Genomic DNA, 21229 nt, shown 5'->3' with positions numbered 1-21229 from the left:
CATCCTGCTATATAACTGAAAGTGTTTATGAGTTGTAGATGTTTCTTGGTAGAATTTTTGGGGTCACTTATGTAAACTATCATATCACTAGCAAATAGTGAGAATTTGACTTCTTCTTTTCCAATTTGTATCCCCTTGATCTCCTTTTGTTGTCTTATTGCTCTGGCTAGAACCTCAAGAACTATTTTGAATAGATATGGAGAGAGTGAACAACCCTGTCTTATTCCTGATTTCAGTGGGATCACTATGGATTTCTCTCTATTAATATGTTTAGGTATGTTCCTTGTATTCCTGCTCTCTCCAAGACCATTATCATAAAGGGGTGTTGTATTTTGTATTAGATGCTTTTTCAGCATCTAATGAGATGACCTTGTGGATTTTTATTTTTCAGTTTGTTTATATGGTGGATTACATTGAGAGATTTTTATATGTTGAACCATTCATCCCTGCATCTCTGGGATGAAGCTGACTTGATCATGGTGGTTGGTTTTTCTGATGTGTTCTTGGATTCTGTTTGCCAGTATTTTATTGAGTATTTTTGCCTCAATATGTATGAGATTGGTCTGCAATTCTCTTTCTTAGTAATGTCTTTATGTGGTTTGGGTATCAGGGTAATTGTAGCCTCATAAAAAGAGTTTGAAAATGTTCCTTCTGTTTAAACTGTATGGAACAATTTGAGGAGTATTGGTATTGTTTTTTTTTTTTTAAATCTTGTGGAATTCTGTACTGAAACCATCTGGTTTTGGTTTTCTTTACAGAATTTGTTGATGTCTTCCAGTTTTTTTGTTTGTCTTTTCCTCCATTTCTTTGAGGAAATTCTGGCCCCAAACATTCTCCTAAAGTTATTATTAAAGTCATTTTCTTCTGCTTCATCTGTATTTAGTTGTTCAAGTCTTGCTGTTGTAGGGCCACTAGTTTTTACTGGTTTCATGTTGCTCCTTGTGTTATATGTATTCTTACCTTGTCTACCCATGTTTTCCTCTGATTGGTATAACTGTGGTTGTCTGTGACTCTGGTGATCAATCTTGCAGGTGCCAGTGGGTCCAAGACTCAGATGGTTGCTCCTCATGGTGCAGGCAGGACCACAGTTCCAGTCACCCTGTTGGTCACTCCATGTTTCTGGAGATTGCTTGGCACTCCTGGGCTTTGCTCTGCAATACCAGGGGTTGTTCAGGCCTGCTCCCAGAGAGAGTGCTTGTTTGGGCCTCATTTGGCTAAGGTTATTGCCTTGGGCCTGCTCTGGCAGATTCCTGGCTCAGGCCTACCCCCTTGGAGGTTCTAGATTTGGTTTCTTGTCAATACCCTCAGACTCATGGCTAGACCTGCAGAGGTCCTGGCTCAGGTCTATTGCTTGCAGGTCCCAGACTTGTGCCCAGACCCACAGAGGTTTCTGGTTCTGGCCTACTCCCTCTGTGCTTGCTCCCTTGTACCTGCTTCTACTTTGTTCAATGTCTCAGGTCTGCTCTGGTCTAGGTTGCTGTCTCAGTCCTGTTTCCGTAAATGTGCCTGGTCTGGGCCCACTCCTGAAGAGGTCCCTGGCTGGAGCCCAGTCCCACAAAGATCTCTGGCTCTGGTTTACTCTCTCAGAGTTCCCAGACTTGCACCTGGACCCGCAGAGGTCTCTGGTTTTTGCCTGCTCCCTCAGAGGTCCCAGACTCATGTCCAAACCCACAGAGATCTCTGATTCCTGCCTACTTCCTTGGAGGTGCCAGACTCTTGCCAGGACTCGCAGAGGTCTCTCCACTAACTGTTAAGACTATTCCAACTGCTCCACATCCTAAGAGCCAACATCATCAGTCTTTGAAGTATGCTAGTGTGTAAGCCAGCCATATATATTCCTTTAATTTTCACAGATCTTCCATATTATATAATAACTATTCAAAACCTGCAGAGTTCTTATACAATTAATAAGCAGATATACTTTATTTATATCATTTTTCCTTTGGAAAACATAAAGCAAAAGCAGAAGAGGATCCTGGTAAATGAGGATGCTGTGACATACAGTCTCTGGCTTGGGATTTCTAGAAGTTTCTACAAACTGGAGCATTGCTGATTTCTATGTATTTGTTGATGTATTAGATTAACAAATGCTGCTAACATCGTACAAAGGCATATTTTCAGAGGAACATTTATTCCTAGTTTATCATTTATTACCACCGTTTGCTATATAATGAAGCTATAATGCCCTGTGAGATTGGGTGAGACCCATGATTATACCTTGATGTTCATATTTCATGCTTTATTTTGTATGTCTTCCAGGCTGGTCTTGATCTCATTGTCCAGCTGGGATGACCTTGAACTTCTTTTTTTATTTTCTTTTTTAAATACCTTGAACTTTTCATTCCTCTATCTCTATATCCTGAGTATTGAGGTGCCAGGCATGCACTACTAATTCTGGTTAATGTGGCACTGGGGATCAAATTCAAGGCTTTGTGCATGTAAGACAATGACTGAATCGCTTTTCTAGCTCCTACCGTGATCTGTTCATTACCAAAACAAAATAAAAACAAACCAGTATTCTTTGATTTGGCATTGGTAGCTGTTCTAAAAGAAAGCTACGCTACTTCACTGGATTGTTGTTCACTGCATCGACTTTCTGTAGATGAAGCGTTTCCACTCACCCAAACATCGATACTAAGCTGTTTGTGTTCCATGATTCCAGATAAGAAATGTGTTCACTTCTGATAATAAAATTTAATCCCAACTTTCAATGTACCCTAAATATGATCAAGGGCTACTGAATGAAGTAAAAAAATTTAAAAAGTGGTAGTTTTGTATCAAAGTAGGGAATGGTAAGTGTGGAGAATTGGTGCATTTTAACTATGATGCTCCCTATGGGTATATAAACTGATGTAATCGCAGGAAATGTATTTTAATGAATTTTGTTTTAATATATACTTTAACATAGAAAGTTAAGAAACTGTTTCCTCAATAATTTTAGTAAACTTTGAGATGCATAGATGGGATATATTAAAATTATGAAACCGAACTTGAGCAGCCCCGGGGAGTAGATATTGATAAATCAGCAAGTGCCAGAAAGTATGTCTACCTTCCCATGGCTCATCAGAGAAAACTTTGGACAGTATGAGATCATCCCATACCCTGCTCAAATGTGTTCTAAATATAGATCTTGTTTTCGTGGTGATAAGCTTACATCCTCTCCATCAGAGACCTATGGGACCTCTACCTGTGATATCCCAAACAGATCGTATTTTGTCCATTACCTGAAATGTCCCCAGAGAAAATATTAAACTTGTTATACAGGCTCATTATTTAAATATAATGCAGTTCTTTCTTAGGGGTAGCAGTCATAAATGGGGATTTAAAGCCATGGAACACTGGGGTGAGTTTGTATGACCCAGAAAAAGTAAATTCATAGGAGACACAAAAAGACTACTATTAAACAGGGACTTGACTCAAGGGTGGTTGAGTAGGGAATGTAGAGAATTATCTCACTTTGTAGAATTCTTGAAGTAGACAGATTTGTAAGTTGCTTTCAAGATAGAGAGGAAGGAGTAAAAATCAGGTGCAATTTGGGTAATAGGAAATGGGGACTCTAACACACTGATGTGACAAGGACTAAAGATTGTAGCACTGGCAAGTTTATTTCTATATAATTAAAGAGACATGTCTACCCTCTCCATAGGAGGTGGAGTGCTCCTTAGAAAGTCATAAGAATTTTTATCAACCAAAATCTATTAGTGCAGGGAGAATAAGGAATTCCTGTGACCATGTCACCCAACTCACTGACAAGCACTTTCCTGACACCAGCTGCTTTCTCCTCAATGGAAAACCTGTGATTTCAGTGGCTTCACAATTTCCCTACAATTTTTATCTGCTGGGATGAGCAATATTATATGCACCCAGATTTGCTTTTCTGTCTATATATATGTATGTATGAATGTATATATATATACACACACATGTATATTCTTATAGTTCATAAATAATACAAAGGTAATTTTAAAGATCTACTACATATACTTTCCACTTATCAACAGCTGTGATTTCATTTTTTAAAAGTCTTTAAAGTTATTGAAGACATCTTAAAATCAGATTTGACTTCTTTGAGATGAATTATTTTTCAATGTTTTCTTTAATGACAATTTATTACAATATTTATTTTTAAGTACTAAAACCATCTAAAAGGAACTTGAGAATTTATTGATTCATTATTTAATCATACTTTATCTCTTATGCTACATTCAGCAGTGAGTAAAACAGATGGAAATGTCCTTTCCAGTGAGTAAGAACACATGACACCACCTGCTGCAGAGATGGAAAAACTCAGACAGGTGCTGTGAAGCCAAGACAGTGGAGGGGATAGGAAATCTCAGAGTTACAATGTTAAGTTGGAAGGAGGAAAGGATTTGTGTTAACTCTGACAGACACCTGAAACTGTGGAGGACATGAGTCACAGTCCTCAGAAGAGGGCGAGCAGTTTAAATGACAAGGGCCAGTGTCCAGAAGCACATGGTTGAGCTTGAGAAGCCTGCAATTTGAATAGATGGACTGATGCAGGCTCATTTAGGGCAATGGTGGGCACATTCAGAAATTAAAAGCATGGTATTTTCCAAGCAAATATAAAGAGGCTGAATGTTGCCCTGAGTGAAATAGAAGGGATGTAGGAAGTAATAAAGGTTGGTTACACACGATTTTATTTACATTTCTCTTATAGAAAAAAATCACACTATTATTAATTATTGGAATAGTACTATATAGTTTGTTTTGGTATTCTGGATTGTGTTGAAATTTTCTGTAATTTATTTACTATTAAAAGAATTTTACACTTGGTACAAATGCTTTTGAAATATTCTGAATTTCCGTATAAATAACATTTGAGCCTGAAAAAAAAATTGGAGAAATACATAGTTACACCAAAACGAGAAAGAAAAAGAAGCAATGCAAATTAGGGAAATGGTGCTTGTAGATTCAAGCATTGCAGAAGATACAAACACTCGAATGTGGATCTAAGGGAAGCTGATGCTTCAGCTTGGTGATGTACGCTAAGCAATAACTGAAAGAGTTTAATTTGAAGTTTTTAACAGTGAACTTTTGCCCAGAAAGATACTGGAATCTAATGGTTTTCATTACAAAGATTGTCTACCGATTCTGGTTCTCAAAGTAGAAAAGAAAGAAGAGCGGCAAGTAGTCACTAAACACTGGTTAAAAGGTTATGTGGGTGATGATGACAGGAAGACAAAAAAGGGACAAACCTAGTTTATAGCTTGATAGACAGTATGATATATATATATATATGCCTATTATATATGATCATTATAAATGATATAAATTTGTTTGATAGATATCTACATAGATTTGAAAATAGAGTTAAAGTTAAAAAATCACTGGGTAAATATAGATATTACAGAAATTCTTTCCTTTACTAGCAAGGGAAAAGAAGATATAATGGAAAATACACATGACCATGATGCTCTGTAAGTTGTATCTTTGTATTTATTTTTTGCCTTGTCACGTACAAAAACATGTTCATATTTCTGCCTTTGATTTCTCAGAAAATCCAGACTTACAAATTTAGACAGGCATTTAACTATGTCAACCTCATAACTGGCTTGCATGATGTGTAATGCTCACATGATTTAATAGATGTAACCACCAGACACACTGAAATAATTTCCTAGATAAGGGAAATGATGTGAGGATTTCACAAATTCAACGTTCTTTAAACAAAGTCCATAATTTGGAAACTGATTGAAGGGCTAAAACTGACCACTAATGACTGACCTAGGAATATGAGCTAATGTGTAAATCAACTTGACAGTGTAAAACCAAGCTAGTCCAGGTCTTGGACACCAATTTGCACTCTTAATTTAGTAACAAATTTAGGAATATACAGTTGGCTAGAGGAATGTAGTCCGGATACAAAATACATATTTCTTCTTTATTATTTATGTTGTAAAAAGTACTTTTATGTTTTGTGTCTAGAAAAAAATCTTTTCATTGCTGTCTTCAGCACAGGACACTGTCACCCACACAGGGTATGACTTATTTTCTACTCATCACTATGAGTGGGGCCAACAACACCAGCCTGACACCAGTATACTTTATCCTGAATGGGATTCCCGGGTTGGAAGCAGCACACATCTGGATCTCCCTGCCATTCTGCTTTATGTACCTCATTGCTGTGACAGGCAACTGCGGACTTATCTACCTCATCATCCATGAGGAGGTCCTCCACCGGCCTATGTACTACTTTCTAGCCTTGCTCTCTGCTACCGATATTTCTGGGTGCAATACAATTGTCCCCAGTATGTTATGTATCTTTTGGTTCAGTCTCAAGGAGATTGGTTTCAATGCCTGCCTTGTACAGATGTTTTTTATCCACATGTTGACAGGCATGGAGTCTGGTGTGCTCATGCTTATGGCTTTCGACCGCTACGTGGCTATATGCTATCCATTACGCTATTCCACCATCCTCACCAACACTGTGATTACCAAAGCTGGATTGGTGACATTCATCCGAAGTGTGTCACTCATGATCCCCTTTACTTTTTTGATTAAGCGTCTTCCGTACTGTAGAGGAAACCTCATCCACCATACTTATTGTGACCACATGGCTGTGGCCAAACTATCTTGTGGCAATATTAAGATTAATGCTATCTATGGTCTTATAGCTGCTGTATTTATTGGGGGCTTTGATATGTTCTGTATTTCCATGTCTTATATCATGATTATCCATGCTGTAGTGAAGCTGTCTTCAGTAGATGCTCGCCATAAAGCTTTCAGTACCTGCACATCACACATATGTGCTATAGTTATCACGTATGTCCCAGCCTTCTTCAACTTCTTCACTCATCGCTTTGGGGGAAGCACTATACCCCATCATGTCCACATTTTTATAGCCAACCTGTACCTTCTGCTGCCCCCCACCTTGAATCCAATTGTGTATGGTGTAAAGACCAAGCAGATCCGTGAAGCAGTCATCAAACTATTTGTTAAACAAAAATATATTTGAGTGACAGATAAATCTCTGCTAACCAAGTTTGTGTTTAGCATAAATATCTAGAAAATTATCAAGGGAGAAAGGTTTGAATTTGAAAAATTCAAGTTTTGAGCTCAGTGGAAAAAAATCAGTGAATATTCTGTCATTAGATGCAAAAAAAAAACAATTAAAGAATGTTGGTACAAAAATCCTTAATTTTATAGAAAGAAGATAGGGAGACAAGTATGCTTTTAACAGAAGTTGCCTTAGTCAGAGATCGCAGAGCACACACACAGCAGGGTGCTAGCATATCCAACCATAAGTGAACCCTTGGTGATAGATGTATGTATGCTTAGGCATGTGAGGAGGGTTCAGTAGGAAATGAGGTGTCTGGTAGCCTCAAGGTGCATAGGAGTAGGAAAGCAGATGAACAAACTGTCCCAACATTGCAGGGAAGCAGGTACACTTTCCCAGGAAATTTCTTCTGAGTTTCAAGTCTTTTCAAGATTCCTGCCTCATATTTATATGATAGCTATCAATCTAGGGACAATGTCTTTGACTTTTTCATCCTGGACATTTTAGAGTTTGGGTGATAAAAATCATATTCTTATCTGTTAGTAATTAAAATATATTTTAATATCACATGACATATGTTCAAGCTCTTGGAGGAAATATATTAATTACATAATACATATTTTGCATTATAATTGTCACATGTTTGGAAGCAGAACCTTGGGTTTTTAAAGGACTCTAACCAACTTCACAAATTGCCTATAATATAACCTACAAGATTGTTATTGGTAAAGCTTTTGTGTTTTAGAATCACTCTGTTGGATTTGGTTAACTTGACCAGGTGTTCTTACATTAACCATATGTAAACACATTCAAACTAAATACAAAGTGAATTTCCCTAAATTTCTATTTATTATTATTGTTGTTGTTCATATCACAATATTTTTCCATTTTATTTTTGGCTTGGGAATTGTATATGTGAATATAACATGTTTTGCACAAACCTAATCCTTGTCCCTCCCTTCCAACTCCTTCTGTACCTTCCCCTTTTCCTTCCCAATTTCAAGTACTCTTTTTAAGAGCCACTGAGTCCGCTTAGGGCTGTCAGTATGTGCATGAACGTAGGGCTATCCGCTGGAAACCAGATGATTAGGAGCCACAATGACATAAATTGTCTTTGTCTCTCCCCAAGTTGCCTCTTGCTAACAGTTCCTCGCTTGTGTGAATGTGCAGTATGTGAATGCACAGAGAGAAAGAAAATGAAACAACCCAGAGAATATACACAGGACAGTCAGTAACTTCGTAGCTTGCTACTTTCTAGAAACATCTACTGAGATTTACAGGACAGACAGAATTAACTACAAACTTATCTCAGAGTTACCACGAGTTCTGTCTCTTCCAATGAATGACAAATTTATATACCACTGAGTGAAAACGAACCATACATGAAAGAAAGCCCTGGAATCATCCTGTCTCTACCTCCCCAGGGCTAAGAGTGCAAGCATGTAGTTGCCACCATTCCTAGCTTGTTTTCTCGGTGGTTCTCAACATCGAAATCAGGTTTCTGTTCTTGGAAGACAGGCGTGTTAACAATTAAAGCATTTTCTCATTCCTAAACTTTTCCTTAAAATAACAGCACACACACACACACACACACACACAGACACACACACACACACACACAAAACAGTATACACAGTACTGTTTCAATACATTTGTACTTTTTCAATCAATACATATGTATCTCTTCAAATACAACTTGTGGTAAAACTTTCAAAATCTCTTCCTCTATAAATGCACAGTAGATTATTGATCTCCATAGTCTCTCAACTCTGCACTGGTACAATAGAACCTTTTATTTTTATCTACTAAACTTAAAATCCATTGATTAATATTTCTTCATCTACTCTTAACTTCCTTGGCTTGTGGTGATCATAAGTCCATTCTCTCTTCTCTGAAATCAGCTTTTCATGTGCCATAAGTGAGTAAGAATGAAGGCATGCTTTATGTCACTTAACATGACTTCAAGTCTCATCTATGTCTTTGCCAAATGACACAATCCCATTATCTTTTATTGAAAATACTATTCCTTTGTATAAATACACCACATTTTCTTTATCTGTTCCTCAGCTGTAGACTCTTAGACTGTTTACATTTCTTCAGTGTTGTAAATAGTGCTGCAAAAAACCATATGATAAAGACATCAGGGACTACAAGATTACTTTCTGTTTCTTTTCCTTTTAGTTTTTTGAGGCAGGGTTACTCTGAGTTGCTTTGGAACCTGTCCTGGAACTCTTGTTCCAGCTCTTGTAGACCAGGCTGTCCTGAAACTCACAGAGATCTGCCTGCTCTACCCCCCAAGTGCTGGGATTAAAGGAGTGTGACACCAGATTCTTTAATAACACTACTGTTACTTTTTAAGAAACATATCCAAAAATGTATATAATTAACTGAAATGTGAATTATGACTACACTTTCCCAAAGAACATAACCATATTTGGGAATGGTAATCTATGTAAAATTTATTACACATTGGAAAGAAAATACTATGTAAGCACATGAGAGTTACATGAATAATCAATAATGGGTCTTTGGAATGTCTTTGTAAGTATGTTAATGAGAGTAGATATTTTTTAACTTGGTCACCTTTGAGCAAAGAACATTAAAAAAAGTTCCCTATGTCCCTGTTGTCAAAGGGAATAAATTGAGGGAGTAGACTATTTTATAAACAACAGAATCCCTGAATTTTGTCAGGCAGCTCCTTGTTTCTCATATAATAATTATTTATTTATTATTACTATTCGTGTGGTGAGTACAAGCATGCACCTGCATGTACGAAGGTCCGAGGATGACTTTCAGGAGTCTGTGACTTTCAGGAGTCTGTTCTCTTCTCTCACCGCACATTCCAGGGATCTAGTTCAGCTGATCAGGCTTACACCGTGAGCGGTTCACCCAGCGAGCCCCCTTACTATTCTCAAAACACTTATCACTGCCCTCAGACCTGAGCCCCCTTGTTATTCTCAAAACTCTCATCGCTGCACCCAGACTGAGGTTAGCATCCAGGACATTTTTTCCATTATTGTCATAAATATATGCTGGAAACATTTTACATTTCAGAAATGGAAGGGAAACCAACTAGCATTTTGTAGTCATTAAAATGCAAGAGGCTGGAAGCACAGCGCCTCTGTAAAAATCTCAGCTCTACCTATGGCCTTGTTTGTTATTTTCTTTAAGCTATTAACCCCTCAGTATCGTGGTGCCTCACTTTGCCTAAAATGTGTACAAAATACTGACATTTTCAAATTGGCTTTTAGGGTCAAATGAACATATATTTTAAATATACTGTTGGGAAAACATGTTTTTGTGTTATTGTGGCTGTTATAATCTTGAAAATATTTGTATATCTTAAAAGAAAGTAACTATAGAGAAAACCATGAAGAGACTTCCCTCTCCCAAGGACACCCTGAGTCATGAGAAGAACCTATGAGGGTGTGCAATTGGAACGCTAGCAGAAACTGGATAATTGGTTGTTTGTTATTGTTCTTCAGAAAACAGAAAAAAAAAAACCAGAGGAGACATGGGGCAATGAAGTGAAGACTCAAGAGGCAGAGACTGTGATGGAAATCTGAACCATCAAAGACACTCTACTTGGCAATAGATTAGGGTTAAATGTTATTCTAAAAACGTGTTACCTGAAAGGTGAGAGCAGACTGTCTGGTGTCCAGACAGGCCTTCTACTGCCATTCTTGTCACACTTTCCTTCTTTTTACTTCCTGACACTTTCTTACTGAAATATTTCCTTATCCTCAGCATCTAGTACGTACTGCTCACCTTCCTCTATTCCCTAGTACTCACATACAGTCAAGAGTCATTTCATAGCCCGCATCCCTGTACACCTTCACAAACTGACTCTAATAAATAACAATGAGCATTCACTTAGTTGTATTTACAGTCATCTTAAGACATCTGTCTCTACCAGAAGAATTCAGTACAGTTATGTAATCATTTACTTGTGTCAGTAAAATATATAGAGCCAGGCTCAAAGAGGACATTAAAAAAAAAAGCTGGTACTCATCAAAAAGGTTCCTCTTGCAGTAGATGGGCATTAACATAGCAACCAGTAATTAGGCAATGCACAGAAAATTGAATGACTTTGGAGCACTCAGTCTTAGATAGAATGTCTTTCACCACACCTGCCCCTCAGGCTCAGAAATCTATGCAGAAGAAAGATGAATGAATCCAAGGAAACAGTGGATTACGGACACAACAGGACTGATGCACGTATGAACTTACAGAGACTGTGACAGCACATACAAGACCTTCACACGTTCACACCAGACAAAATCCAAGTACTGCAAAGAGGATGTAGACAAATGTCCCACCCATAACCCAAAGGCTCTTTGCAATTGAAACCTGCAAGGAAAAAGAAAATCAATTTTCTCCAATAGAATGTCACCATGTTTATCAATCACACTCCCAGGTAAGCCCATGCCCAGGAGGAGTTAGCCAACAAAAATGGACTCCGTGTTTTTTGTATAACTTGTGTTTTGGTATTACTTTGTCCTATTGTTTTTGGTTTTGTTTTTTTTTTTTTTGATTCATTGAGAGAGAGAAAGGTCATGAAGTTGGTGCATAGGGAGGTAAGGAGGACCTGTGAAGAATTGGGAGAAAGGAAGAATATAATCAAAACATATTGTATGGAAAAATTAGAGAAAAAAGAAAAGTGTTTGGCGTATACTGGCATGTTTGTGAGAAGCCAACAGAAGCTCAGCCATAGAAAACTGATCCTTGCTGGGTGGTGGTGGCACACATCTTTAATCCCAGTGCTCAGGATGCAGAAACAGGCAGATCTCTGTGAATGTGAGGGCAGCCTGGTCTACAGAGTAGTTCCAGGACACCCAAGTATGTTATACAAAGACACCCTGTCTCAAAAACCCAATAAAATAAAATGATGAGAGAGGAAGGGAGAACAAAAATTAATCCTCTATTGAAGAAAGATTTTTCATTAGACACTGATGTTCAAAATGAATCCGACTTGAAACTAACAGCTCATAAATAATAGCACAATTAATTAAATGATTAGACTATACCAGAGACCATGCTGTGCTACTTAAGAACTAGCATTGCAGGCTAAGGCTTCTCATTCATTTCTGGGCTGCCCAGACCTGAAATAATTACACAGAAACTATATTAATTACAGCCCTGCTTGGCCAATTAGCTCAAGCATATTTCTAGCTAACTCTTTAAAAAAAAACAGGAGAATCTACAACATGTATTGCTTACTACATCTACCTTTAACATACTTTGTGCACTTCTAAACACCTAGAAGGAATAGATGTTTCAGATGTGGACATAAATTTGTCCCCTATATACACAGTAGTGTCAAAACCACACACATATAACAATGATTAAATCTCAAAGTATCTTCTGCTGAGAGCATTCTGGTCTCTGACTTTTTTCTTCAGCCCCTCCCCTGTATCACAAGACACAGGCTCCTGTCACTTGGATGATACTTTCACAACTCTTCAGAAGATAACCTTGCTGTGAATTTTAACACAGAGTACACAGAAGACAAAACTCTACCTTTGTCATATTCTGGCAATTTAATACCTAGAAACTAGATATCATAAATGAGGACTCCTTTGTCCAGTATGGACAGTATATACATTGTAGCAAAGTTAAATGTATATAACATACAGAGTGATGGGTAAGCTAAAACATGTAGCACACTACTGGGAGTTTTGCAGTTCCCTTCCCACCACCTCCTCAGTCCACTGGACAAGTCCAGCCTGTGCAATGTTCTCGGAGGAGGGTTAACAACTCTACTTCTAAACATAGTATCTTCAGTTTTGCAAAACTATTTACATAAAATATTATTCTACTACTTCTGCTTTTAAATGTATCAAACACTTAAAATACCTAGATAGACCAGATATCTCATGTAAGAACTTATCTGCTACCTACCCTGCACTGACAAATAAAACTGTATGCAAAGCAATGGTTATTATCTGAGGTGTCTTCTAAATATAACCATCTGGGCTTTCACCCACTTTCTTCTCCCTTCTCTGCTTTCAAGCCAGTAGACAAATAGAGACATAGGCAATGCTCAGAAATAGCTGAACAAATTCATATCCCCAAATCATTTACAGAGCAATCTTTCCTATAAGTTAACAGTGTATGAAATGTGCTAATTTTACTACTTTGTCATACATTGGCAACCTCTTTAACATCTAGAGATGAGAAGCTGAAAATTTTAAGCATGTGTCCATTATATACAGAATACACACAGCAAAACAAACACACTAGTAAGTACATGACCGCACTACTTCCCATTACTTCCTCCAGACTACTGAGCAAGTACAGACTGTACTGCTCACAGAGGGCTCCATAATTCTACTCCCAAAAGACAATGTTTCATGAATTTTAGCAAAAAGAAGTTATTTTACTACTTCTACATTTAACATATGTTGGGCACTTCTAAATATCTACATAGACCAGATGTTTAGCTGTTTCCACTATGTACACAGCAGTCCAGTAAATGGCACACATGTAACAAGAGTAGTAATTAAAAAAATTTTAACACAAAAAGAAAAGAATTTAATGTAAAAAATACAAAATATATTTTATTACTTCTACTTTGTCATACACTGGTGACCTCTTAGACATCTTGAGTGACTAGATGTCGTAAATTAGGACTCCTTTGTCCTTTATATATGCTATGTACACAAAGACAAACACAATGGGACAGGGGGCTCTTTTCCATTCATGGAGCCCAATGGCTCAGAGCTCTGCATTTCCTTCCCCTGGGATCCAGGGCACAAACACATTGTCGTCAACTTGGGAGGGGTTTGGCTATTCCTTCCCAAACAACTTCAAATGAATCCTAACAAAAACCTATTTACACAATGTGTTGTTTTTCTACCACTGCTTATAAAATATGTCAGGCACTTTAGAGCATCTAGAAAGATACTTCCAAAAAAACACTCGGTATTGACACACTGACACACACACATAAACGGAGGGGGGGGAGAAATGAACAAAATGTGTACACAATACAACAGAACACACACAGAGACACACTCACACAAAGACGTCTTCTTCACAGGACCAGTCTGGCTCTGGACCTCTTCCTCCTCCTGGGTCCTCTAACCTATTGAATAAACAAGGACGATTGTCGCTCCTGGAGTCTTTCTAGAGGTGGCCTAAACAATTCCATTTCAAAGTCACCTCTAGGAGACATGTCTACAATGTTTTTAAAGATGACTGGGTACGCACATGTGATTTCCTACCTCTACACTGCTTTGGCAATCTCTACAGCTATATGTCCAGATTAAGCCAAAGTCTTTCTAAAAGGGTCGGGGTAAAGGTTAGGAGCAGCCTTTCCTTATTATATACAAGGCCAGTCTTGGCCTTCAGGTAGCCGCCATTCTTTCTGCCTTTCCATGATTGATTGCCGACACTTGGAAATGTCCTCGAAGGCCTGGCTGGGGCTTCTCCATGGGCCCAACCCTGGAGAGCAGGGGGCGGGTGGATGAAGGAGGCCATGCGCAGAAGTCCTGGCCATCGAGGCCTGTTGTTGACAGGGGAAGGATCACTGCAGCTGCTGTGAGGTTACAGGCTCCTGGGGTCCACAGGACGGAGTCCAAGGCTGCTCCTGGCTCCCTGGCTCACCCGGCACAGGCCAGAGGCCGTGGGGGCCCAGAGGAAGGAGGCCGCACACCCTAGCTTACCAAGCTCTCTCTTCTAGCTAACTCTTAGCATCTTGAACTAATCCATATCTACTAATCTGTGTATTGCCACAAGGCTCATGGTTTACCAGTAAGGTTCTCTGGAGTCTGTCTCCTTTGGTAGCTACATGGCTTCTCTCTGACGCTGCCTACTCTCTCTCTATATTTCTGTTCAGATTTCCCACCTGGCTATATTTTCTCCTGCCATAGGCCCAAAGCAGATTCTTTATTAACCAATGGTAAAAAGCATATTCACAGCATATAGAAGGGAATCCCACCTCATAGCATATTCAGTTATCCAGATAAATTTTATTGGTGAACTTTTGTCATATTTGAAAAAAGTATAGAAGCTGGCATTTATAGGCAAGGAGGAATTCATTAAGATGACAATGACTAATCCTTAAAAATCAAAGATTTTAACCCTCCGGCTAACCAAATCCAAAACCAATGAAATATTCTTTCTAATAACTGTCCACTAAACTGTCCTTCAAGGTTGCATCCATTTTTAACGATCTCTTCTTTTTTCATACATGTTTCATCTCATGTTTCCTTGGCTGTACTCAATGTCCTGAAATTGGGGATTGTCTGACATTCAGCTCTGCATCCCTCAAATTAGATCCAGTTTACAGCTGATAGTGTTAGTTAATAGTACTTAGTGTCTCAAAAATGAATGAAAAAATGAAATAACATCAAATACCATAGCAATTTGATGATTTTACCTCCTTAATAACATAACTAAATCTCATATATACATTTTCCATGAAGCTTAAATAATGAATGTTCAGAGAAGAATTTTCTTGGTCATTCAAGAAAACTAGAGGGTATTTAAAAAATTAACAAATAATTAGAATTGAGTTACTCCACAAAATATAGTTTATCTTATATACACTTCAGCATCGATCCCATGTTTTCTAATCAGCAATGTACTTGATCTAACTAGAGCTTGCCCTTAGTGGAGAGGTCAAGATTTTTCCAAATTACTGCAAGCTTATCTTTTACATACAAAATACGGACTGATATTTAGCCTACATCCATCATTTCATTATATTTCTATATATCATTTCTATTTATATGGAATTTTGTAAACATAAAAAATATCAGTAATGAGTACATTGTGTGTTAATTTCTACATTCTGTATTTTGGCAGAACTTTCCTTACAAAGAATATTTAATAATGTACAATTTCAAAGGCTTCAGAACATTTACATATCGGATGACTTAATACTATTTCACTCATCTTTTATGACTTTTTTCCACTATCTTCCTCATCACAAGCAGGTATAACTAGTCTTAAGATGCATTTGTTTTAGGTAGTACCCATTTTGTCTCCGAGTAAAAATTTGATTACACTTTCCCGAATCTGCTTGGTCTTGACTCCATAAACAATTGGGTTCATTGTAGGGGGCAGTAGCAGGTAGAGGTTGGCCACTATGATGTGGATGTGGTGGGGAATAGTGCGTCCCCCAAAACGGTGAGTGAAGAAAGTAAAAAAGGCAGGCACATAAGTGATCACAATCGCACAGATGTGAGATGTGCAGGTGCTGAAGGCTTTGTGACGAGCATCTGCAGAGGACAGACTCACCACTGCTCGCAGGATCATAGTGTAAGACACAGAGATACAGCAAATGTCAAACATGCCAATCAGGAGAGCAACCATAAGGCCATAGATTGCATTGACCTTGGCATTGCCACAGGATACCTTGGCCACAGACATGTGGTCACAGTAAGTGTGGGAGATAAGGGTGCCTCGGCAATAGGGCAAGCGCTTGGTGAGGACAGTGAATGGAAAGATGAGCATCACACTCCTCAAGAAAGTAGCAAGACCAGCTTTGGCAATCACAGGATTGGTAAGGATGGTGGTATAACGCAGAGGATAGCAAATGGCTACATACCGGTCCAGGGCCATGAGCATGAGCACCCCAGATTCCATTCCAGTCAACATGTGGACAAAGAACATCTGAACCAGGCAAGAATTAAATCCAATCTCTTTGAAGTTGAACCAGAATATGCACAGCATATTGGGCACAGTAGTAGTGCACAGGGTGACATCAGTGAAGGAGAGTAAGGCCAGGAAGTAGTACATGGGCCGGTGCAGAGCCTCCTCATGGCCAATGAGGTAGATAAGCCCACAATTCCCCACAACAGCAATCATGTACATGAAGCAGAATGGCAGAGAGATCCAGACATGTGCATCTTCCAGCCCAGGAACACCATTCAGGATAAAGAAGTCTGGGGTCAGGCTGGAGCTGTTGGCTCCCAACATAATGGCTGACAGGATAAGCACATTTTATACCCAATAATAGTGTCAGTGCTCTGGGGGAAGTGGATATATAAAAGGAAAGTGGAGGGCTTAGAAAACAAACAATAGCATTAACATAAGAAATACTTTAAAATGTTTGCAGCATTCTATGTAACTTCATAGTCTATTGCCACATTTCACTTGACATGGAATATGATGCTAAGTAGTTGATTAACCAATTTATAATTCAGATTTCATACTCCATAATGATATAGCAATGCATAAAGCTCAGAATGTTGACAAGATTATGGAAAATGTTAATTTTATACAATGTGCTAAGATGATAAATTAGGAATATTCCATTAATATAAGCAGTAATCATTATTGTTATTATTGAGCACCCTATTACAAAAGGAAATGCTAGTTTCTATGGCCTCCAAGCAATTAAAATTTGTCCCCATGTGTCAGATAGGGGGGAAAAGCATATCTTTAAATCTGGACTGGAATCCAGGAAGTTTTCTCAGATTTCCTGAAAGGCTGCTGTTGCTAAGTGGATACTAAGATATTAGCCACTGAAATGTCTGTAATAGAACTAGTCTCTGTGTTTGGAATGTACCTTAAATGTCTCTATCCTAGCATAGCCGGAGGCTACAGAAGCAGCATCAGAAAAAAAAGGGGGCAGGACATCTGCAGAGGTCTGCGCTGTTGAGTCTGCATTCTGCTCACAATGTAAAGAACAAGCACAGCAACCCACTGTCTCTCAGGCATAATGAGTAATCAAAGTCTACCCACAATGCCCAGCACATCCCAGACAGACAAATCAAACCCAACTCTTCCTTTGCCTTTCTCAGTACAGAGAATTTTGTCTTGAAATTTCCATGTCCGGTTTCTGGGTCCACAGTGTTCTACAGTTATTTTGCACTATTAATGGCACTAAAATATATTCCAAAGAAGAAAAAAACTAGTTTTCTGAAAGTCTATTCTCTAAAAATATGAACTTATTTTTATAACATACTTAAGTAGAGATGTAGGGGTCCTAACCTGGAATTAAAGCAACACAAAATAACAGGATAGATCTGAATTTGAAGAAACAAATGATTGTTTATACATTTTTTAGAACCTTTAAAGGGAATAACTCCCTACTACTACAAACCATAGATATGTTCATACAGCAAGACAAGAATTTACTCAGTGCCTGGAATTTAGTAATTGATGTATATTAGCTCTTACATTGGTTGTAAGATATAGGATAAAGCATATGCTATCCATTGCCTTGATATTTGCCTTAGACATTCCTGACACCATTCTAATCTGAGGAAGCATATTAATTATCAAATAGGCAACATTCCATATATTTATGTTACTAATACTGCAGGGTAGGTTAATTCTTGTGCTCAGGTCTAAATAACACAGATATATGTCTTCACTGTGTAGATTAGCAAATAAATGTTCAGGGTGACAACATTTAAAGTGGCACGGCAATGATCAAATGGAAGCACGGGTTCTCAGTCACACATTCAGTATTTGTGTCTGTGATTGAGTGTCAGATCCTAACGCTGACGGGCAGTTTCACCAGCTGAGTTGTAGCAAGTTTAGTGAAGTATGAGAGCATAAGAACATGATTTTTAAATGCAGGGCAGAGGAACCAGGCCCTTAGCTGTAACTTAGGGCAGAGACAGAGCAGATGTGAGGAGCCAGGGAGAGTTGGTCTCTCGCTGGGGGATCTCGCCATGCATTAAATATCTCTGAGAAAGCTGCAGTCTTGCCTGTGTGTGGGATTTTACTTAGGAGAATTTCTGCAGAGAAGCCTCCTTCAGCCAAGTCCTCTCAGTATCTTTTAGCATTAAGTCTTGTTTTGTATTACTGCCCTCTTCTCCTACAAAGGTTGTTTCTGCTGGAAGCGAATCTGAGCATAACTGTTTACTTGTTAGGGTACAGAAAATAAATTTCCTTCCAGCTGCAGCCCATGACTGCCCAAATGTCACTGATTCCAGTGAATTGTGAAGTCGAGTTTCTTATTGCTTCCCAGTTTTGGGAGCCTTTATTCCCTTCTTTCCTAGATGAATGGATATGTACTCTAGGAGTTGGTAGAACTTTTGTTGTCTGCATCTCTTGGATTTTTTTCAACTTAAAAGTTTTTCATTTTCTGAGAGTAAGAGTCATTGGAAGTCACTCAGACTTACCTCAGTGCTAGGAAAGACCAGAGCAGTGTACATGCCTGAGAGTTTGCACATAAACGGGTCTCCCCCTACCCAGCGTTGCTGTATCATATTGAGTGTTCTCCAGGATGGAAAGTAAGCATTTGATTGGATCTTTGTAGTCTCAGAAGACTGTGGTTGTAGAGATAAAGTCCTTTGGGATTTTTGAGATAATTTTAACATTTATTTCATCTTCAAGCACAAGTGAAACTAGGGAAAAATTATACCAAAATTGCATATCCTTTCCCAGGTGTAGATTCTGAAAACAATCTGAGAGAGAAAAATATTTGTCTTTCCTTTTATTTACATTTTTTAAAATTCAGTTTCATGACATCTCAGTACCTACTATATATGTGCATATGTGTATGTTTGTACATTTTTATTTATACATTTTATTTATTTTATTTGTGCATCTTATTTATATTCAAATGTATTTTATAATTTTGAAAAAGGGAGACTTGATAAAGATATAATCAGATATAATATCTAAGAGTAATGTAGAAAGTTTATGTTTTCAGTTTATTGATTAAATTAATGAATACATGTGTTTACACCTACATGAATAAACACACATAAATGTTTGTTTTGTGTGAATTTGTATATAATACACCTATACGTTTTAGTGTTTGGGTTTCCCTCTTACTATTTTATCGTAAGGAAAAATGATACTAACAATTTCAAAACAAAAGATTAAGATGCTTCGTGTCATGGTGAATTACAATTTATTTAAAATTACTTTTTGTTTGAGAATTTCATACATGCATATAATGTATTTTGATCAAATCACACCCCACTTCCTTCTATACAGTTCTTCCCCATGTAGCTATACCAATTCCCTCCCAATTCATGTTTAAAAAAAGCATTTAGACAATTTAGTTGTGCCAGTTGTGCTAGAGCATGGGTAGCCTGCCAGGGACTGCATTTCTGCCAAAAACAAACAAGACAAAATACCAAACTCTTCTTTCCCACATGCCATCAATTGTAAATGGCTCCTCAGTACTTTGTGACCGCCCCCACCTCAATCTTACACAGGTCAAGAACTCACTAAATACAGAACAATGTAGAAAGGCTTCTTTCAACTGCACTGAAAGTGTATCAGCACCAATGCCTGCAATTTTCAGCTTAACAAACCAGCTGAGAAAGTATAAAATGGCACAACCAACTAAGAATTTCAGTAGTTCTGCATATACCATAGTTATCATCTGTCATTATCATCCTCAGATTTTGTCGAGAGTAAGTGGAAACATTAGTCCACAGAGGGATATATATGGATGTTTTTTATTTTATTTTTTAAATTTCATTTTACATTTCATTTGCAATTCTCCCCCCCCACCTCCCGTGCCCCTGCCTCCCTGCCAGCTCATGCCCCATTCAATCCTCCCAATCGGGTAAGGGCTCCCATGGGAAGTCAGCAAAGTCTGGCACATTAAGTTGGGGCGGGAGCAAGCCCCTTACCCCTGCATTAAGGCTGAGCATGTTTAAAACCTAAGTATAATGCATGGCTTATAAATAACTACTGATAGTTATTTATTTATTTACTGAGCTATATATTTTTTTCTGCTCCCCTCCCTTCTTCTCGCCTCTCCTTCAACCCTCTGCCATGGTCCCATGCTCCCAATTTACTCAGGAGGTCTTGTCTTTTTCTACTTCCCATGTACATTAGATCCATGTATGTCTCTCTTAGGTCCTCGTTGTTGTCTAGGTTCTCTTGGACTGTAAATTGTAGGCTGTTTTTTTTAAAACTTTATGTCTAAAAGCCACTCATGAGTGAGTAACTACTGCTATTTATACAATGGCATGTCATTCAGAGATAGTGGGTTTATTTTTGTTATAATGTATATATTAGTGAGGTTTGGATATTGAAGACATCTATTACTTTGTGTTAAGATGGATCTTTGTCTTTAGTTTTATGATATTGGGTACACTCAGGAATATGTTGCAATGTCCTCTTAATGAATTCCTCCTTTAATTGATATTGTTTGATTCAAAGTGAGACCCCAGCCCCCTGACACTCCTATATCCAAGAAGTCTGGGGATGATTGGAAGCATCACCCCAGCCCCTGGCCTGGGAGTTGCCTTGGTCCAGACTCCAACTCCCAGCCTGCCAAGT

At 38.2% G+C, this 21229-nt stretch overlaps 2 protein-coding genes across 2 annotated transcripts; one reads left to right on the top strand and one right to left on the bottom strand.

The window, feature by feature from the left end:
• The first annotated feature begins 6025 nt into the window (after nucleotides 1–6025).
• On the top strand, nucleotides 6026–6976 carry LOC101980326 (olfactory receptor 52N2-like). The gene has a single exon (XM_005370189.1). The coding sequence runs from the start codon at nucleotides 6026–6028 to the stop codon at nucleotides 6974–6976; it is 951 nt and encodes a 316-aa protein (XP_005370246.1).
• A 9012-nt stretch (nucleotides 6977–15988) lies between these two features.
• Nucleotides 15989–16945, bottom strand: LOC101980032 (olfactory receptor 52N2). The gene has a single exon (XM_005370188.1). It carries the CDS (start codon nucleotides 16943–16945, stop codon nucleotides 15989–15991), a length of 957 nt encoding a protein of 318 aa, XP_005370245.1.
• Between the last annotated feature and the right edge of the window lie 4284 nt (nucleotides 16946–21229).

This window comes from Microtus ochrogaster, unplaced genomic scaffold, assembly GCF_000317375.1.
Source record: "Microtus ochrogaster isolate Prairie Vole_2 unplaced genomic scaffold, MicOch1.0 UNK73, whole genome shotgun sequence".
Classification (NCBI taxonomy): domain Eukaryota; kingdom Metazoa; phylum Chordata; class Mammalia; order Rodentia; family Cricetidae; genus Microtus; species Microtus ochrogaster.
Note: the sequence above shows the minus strand (reverse complement) of the source record. Positions and strands in the feature narration are given on the sequence as shown.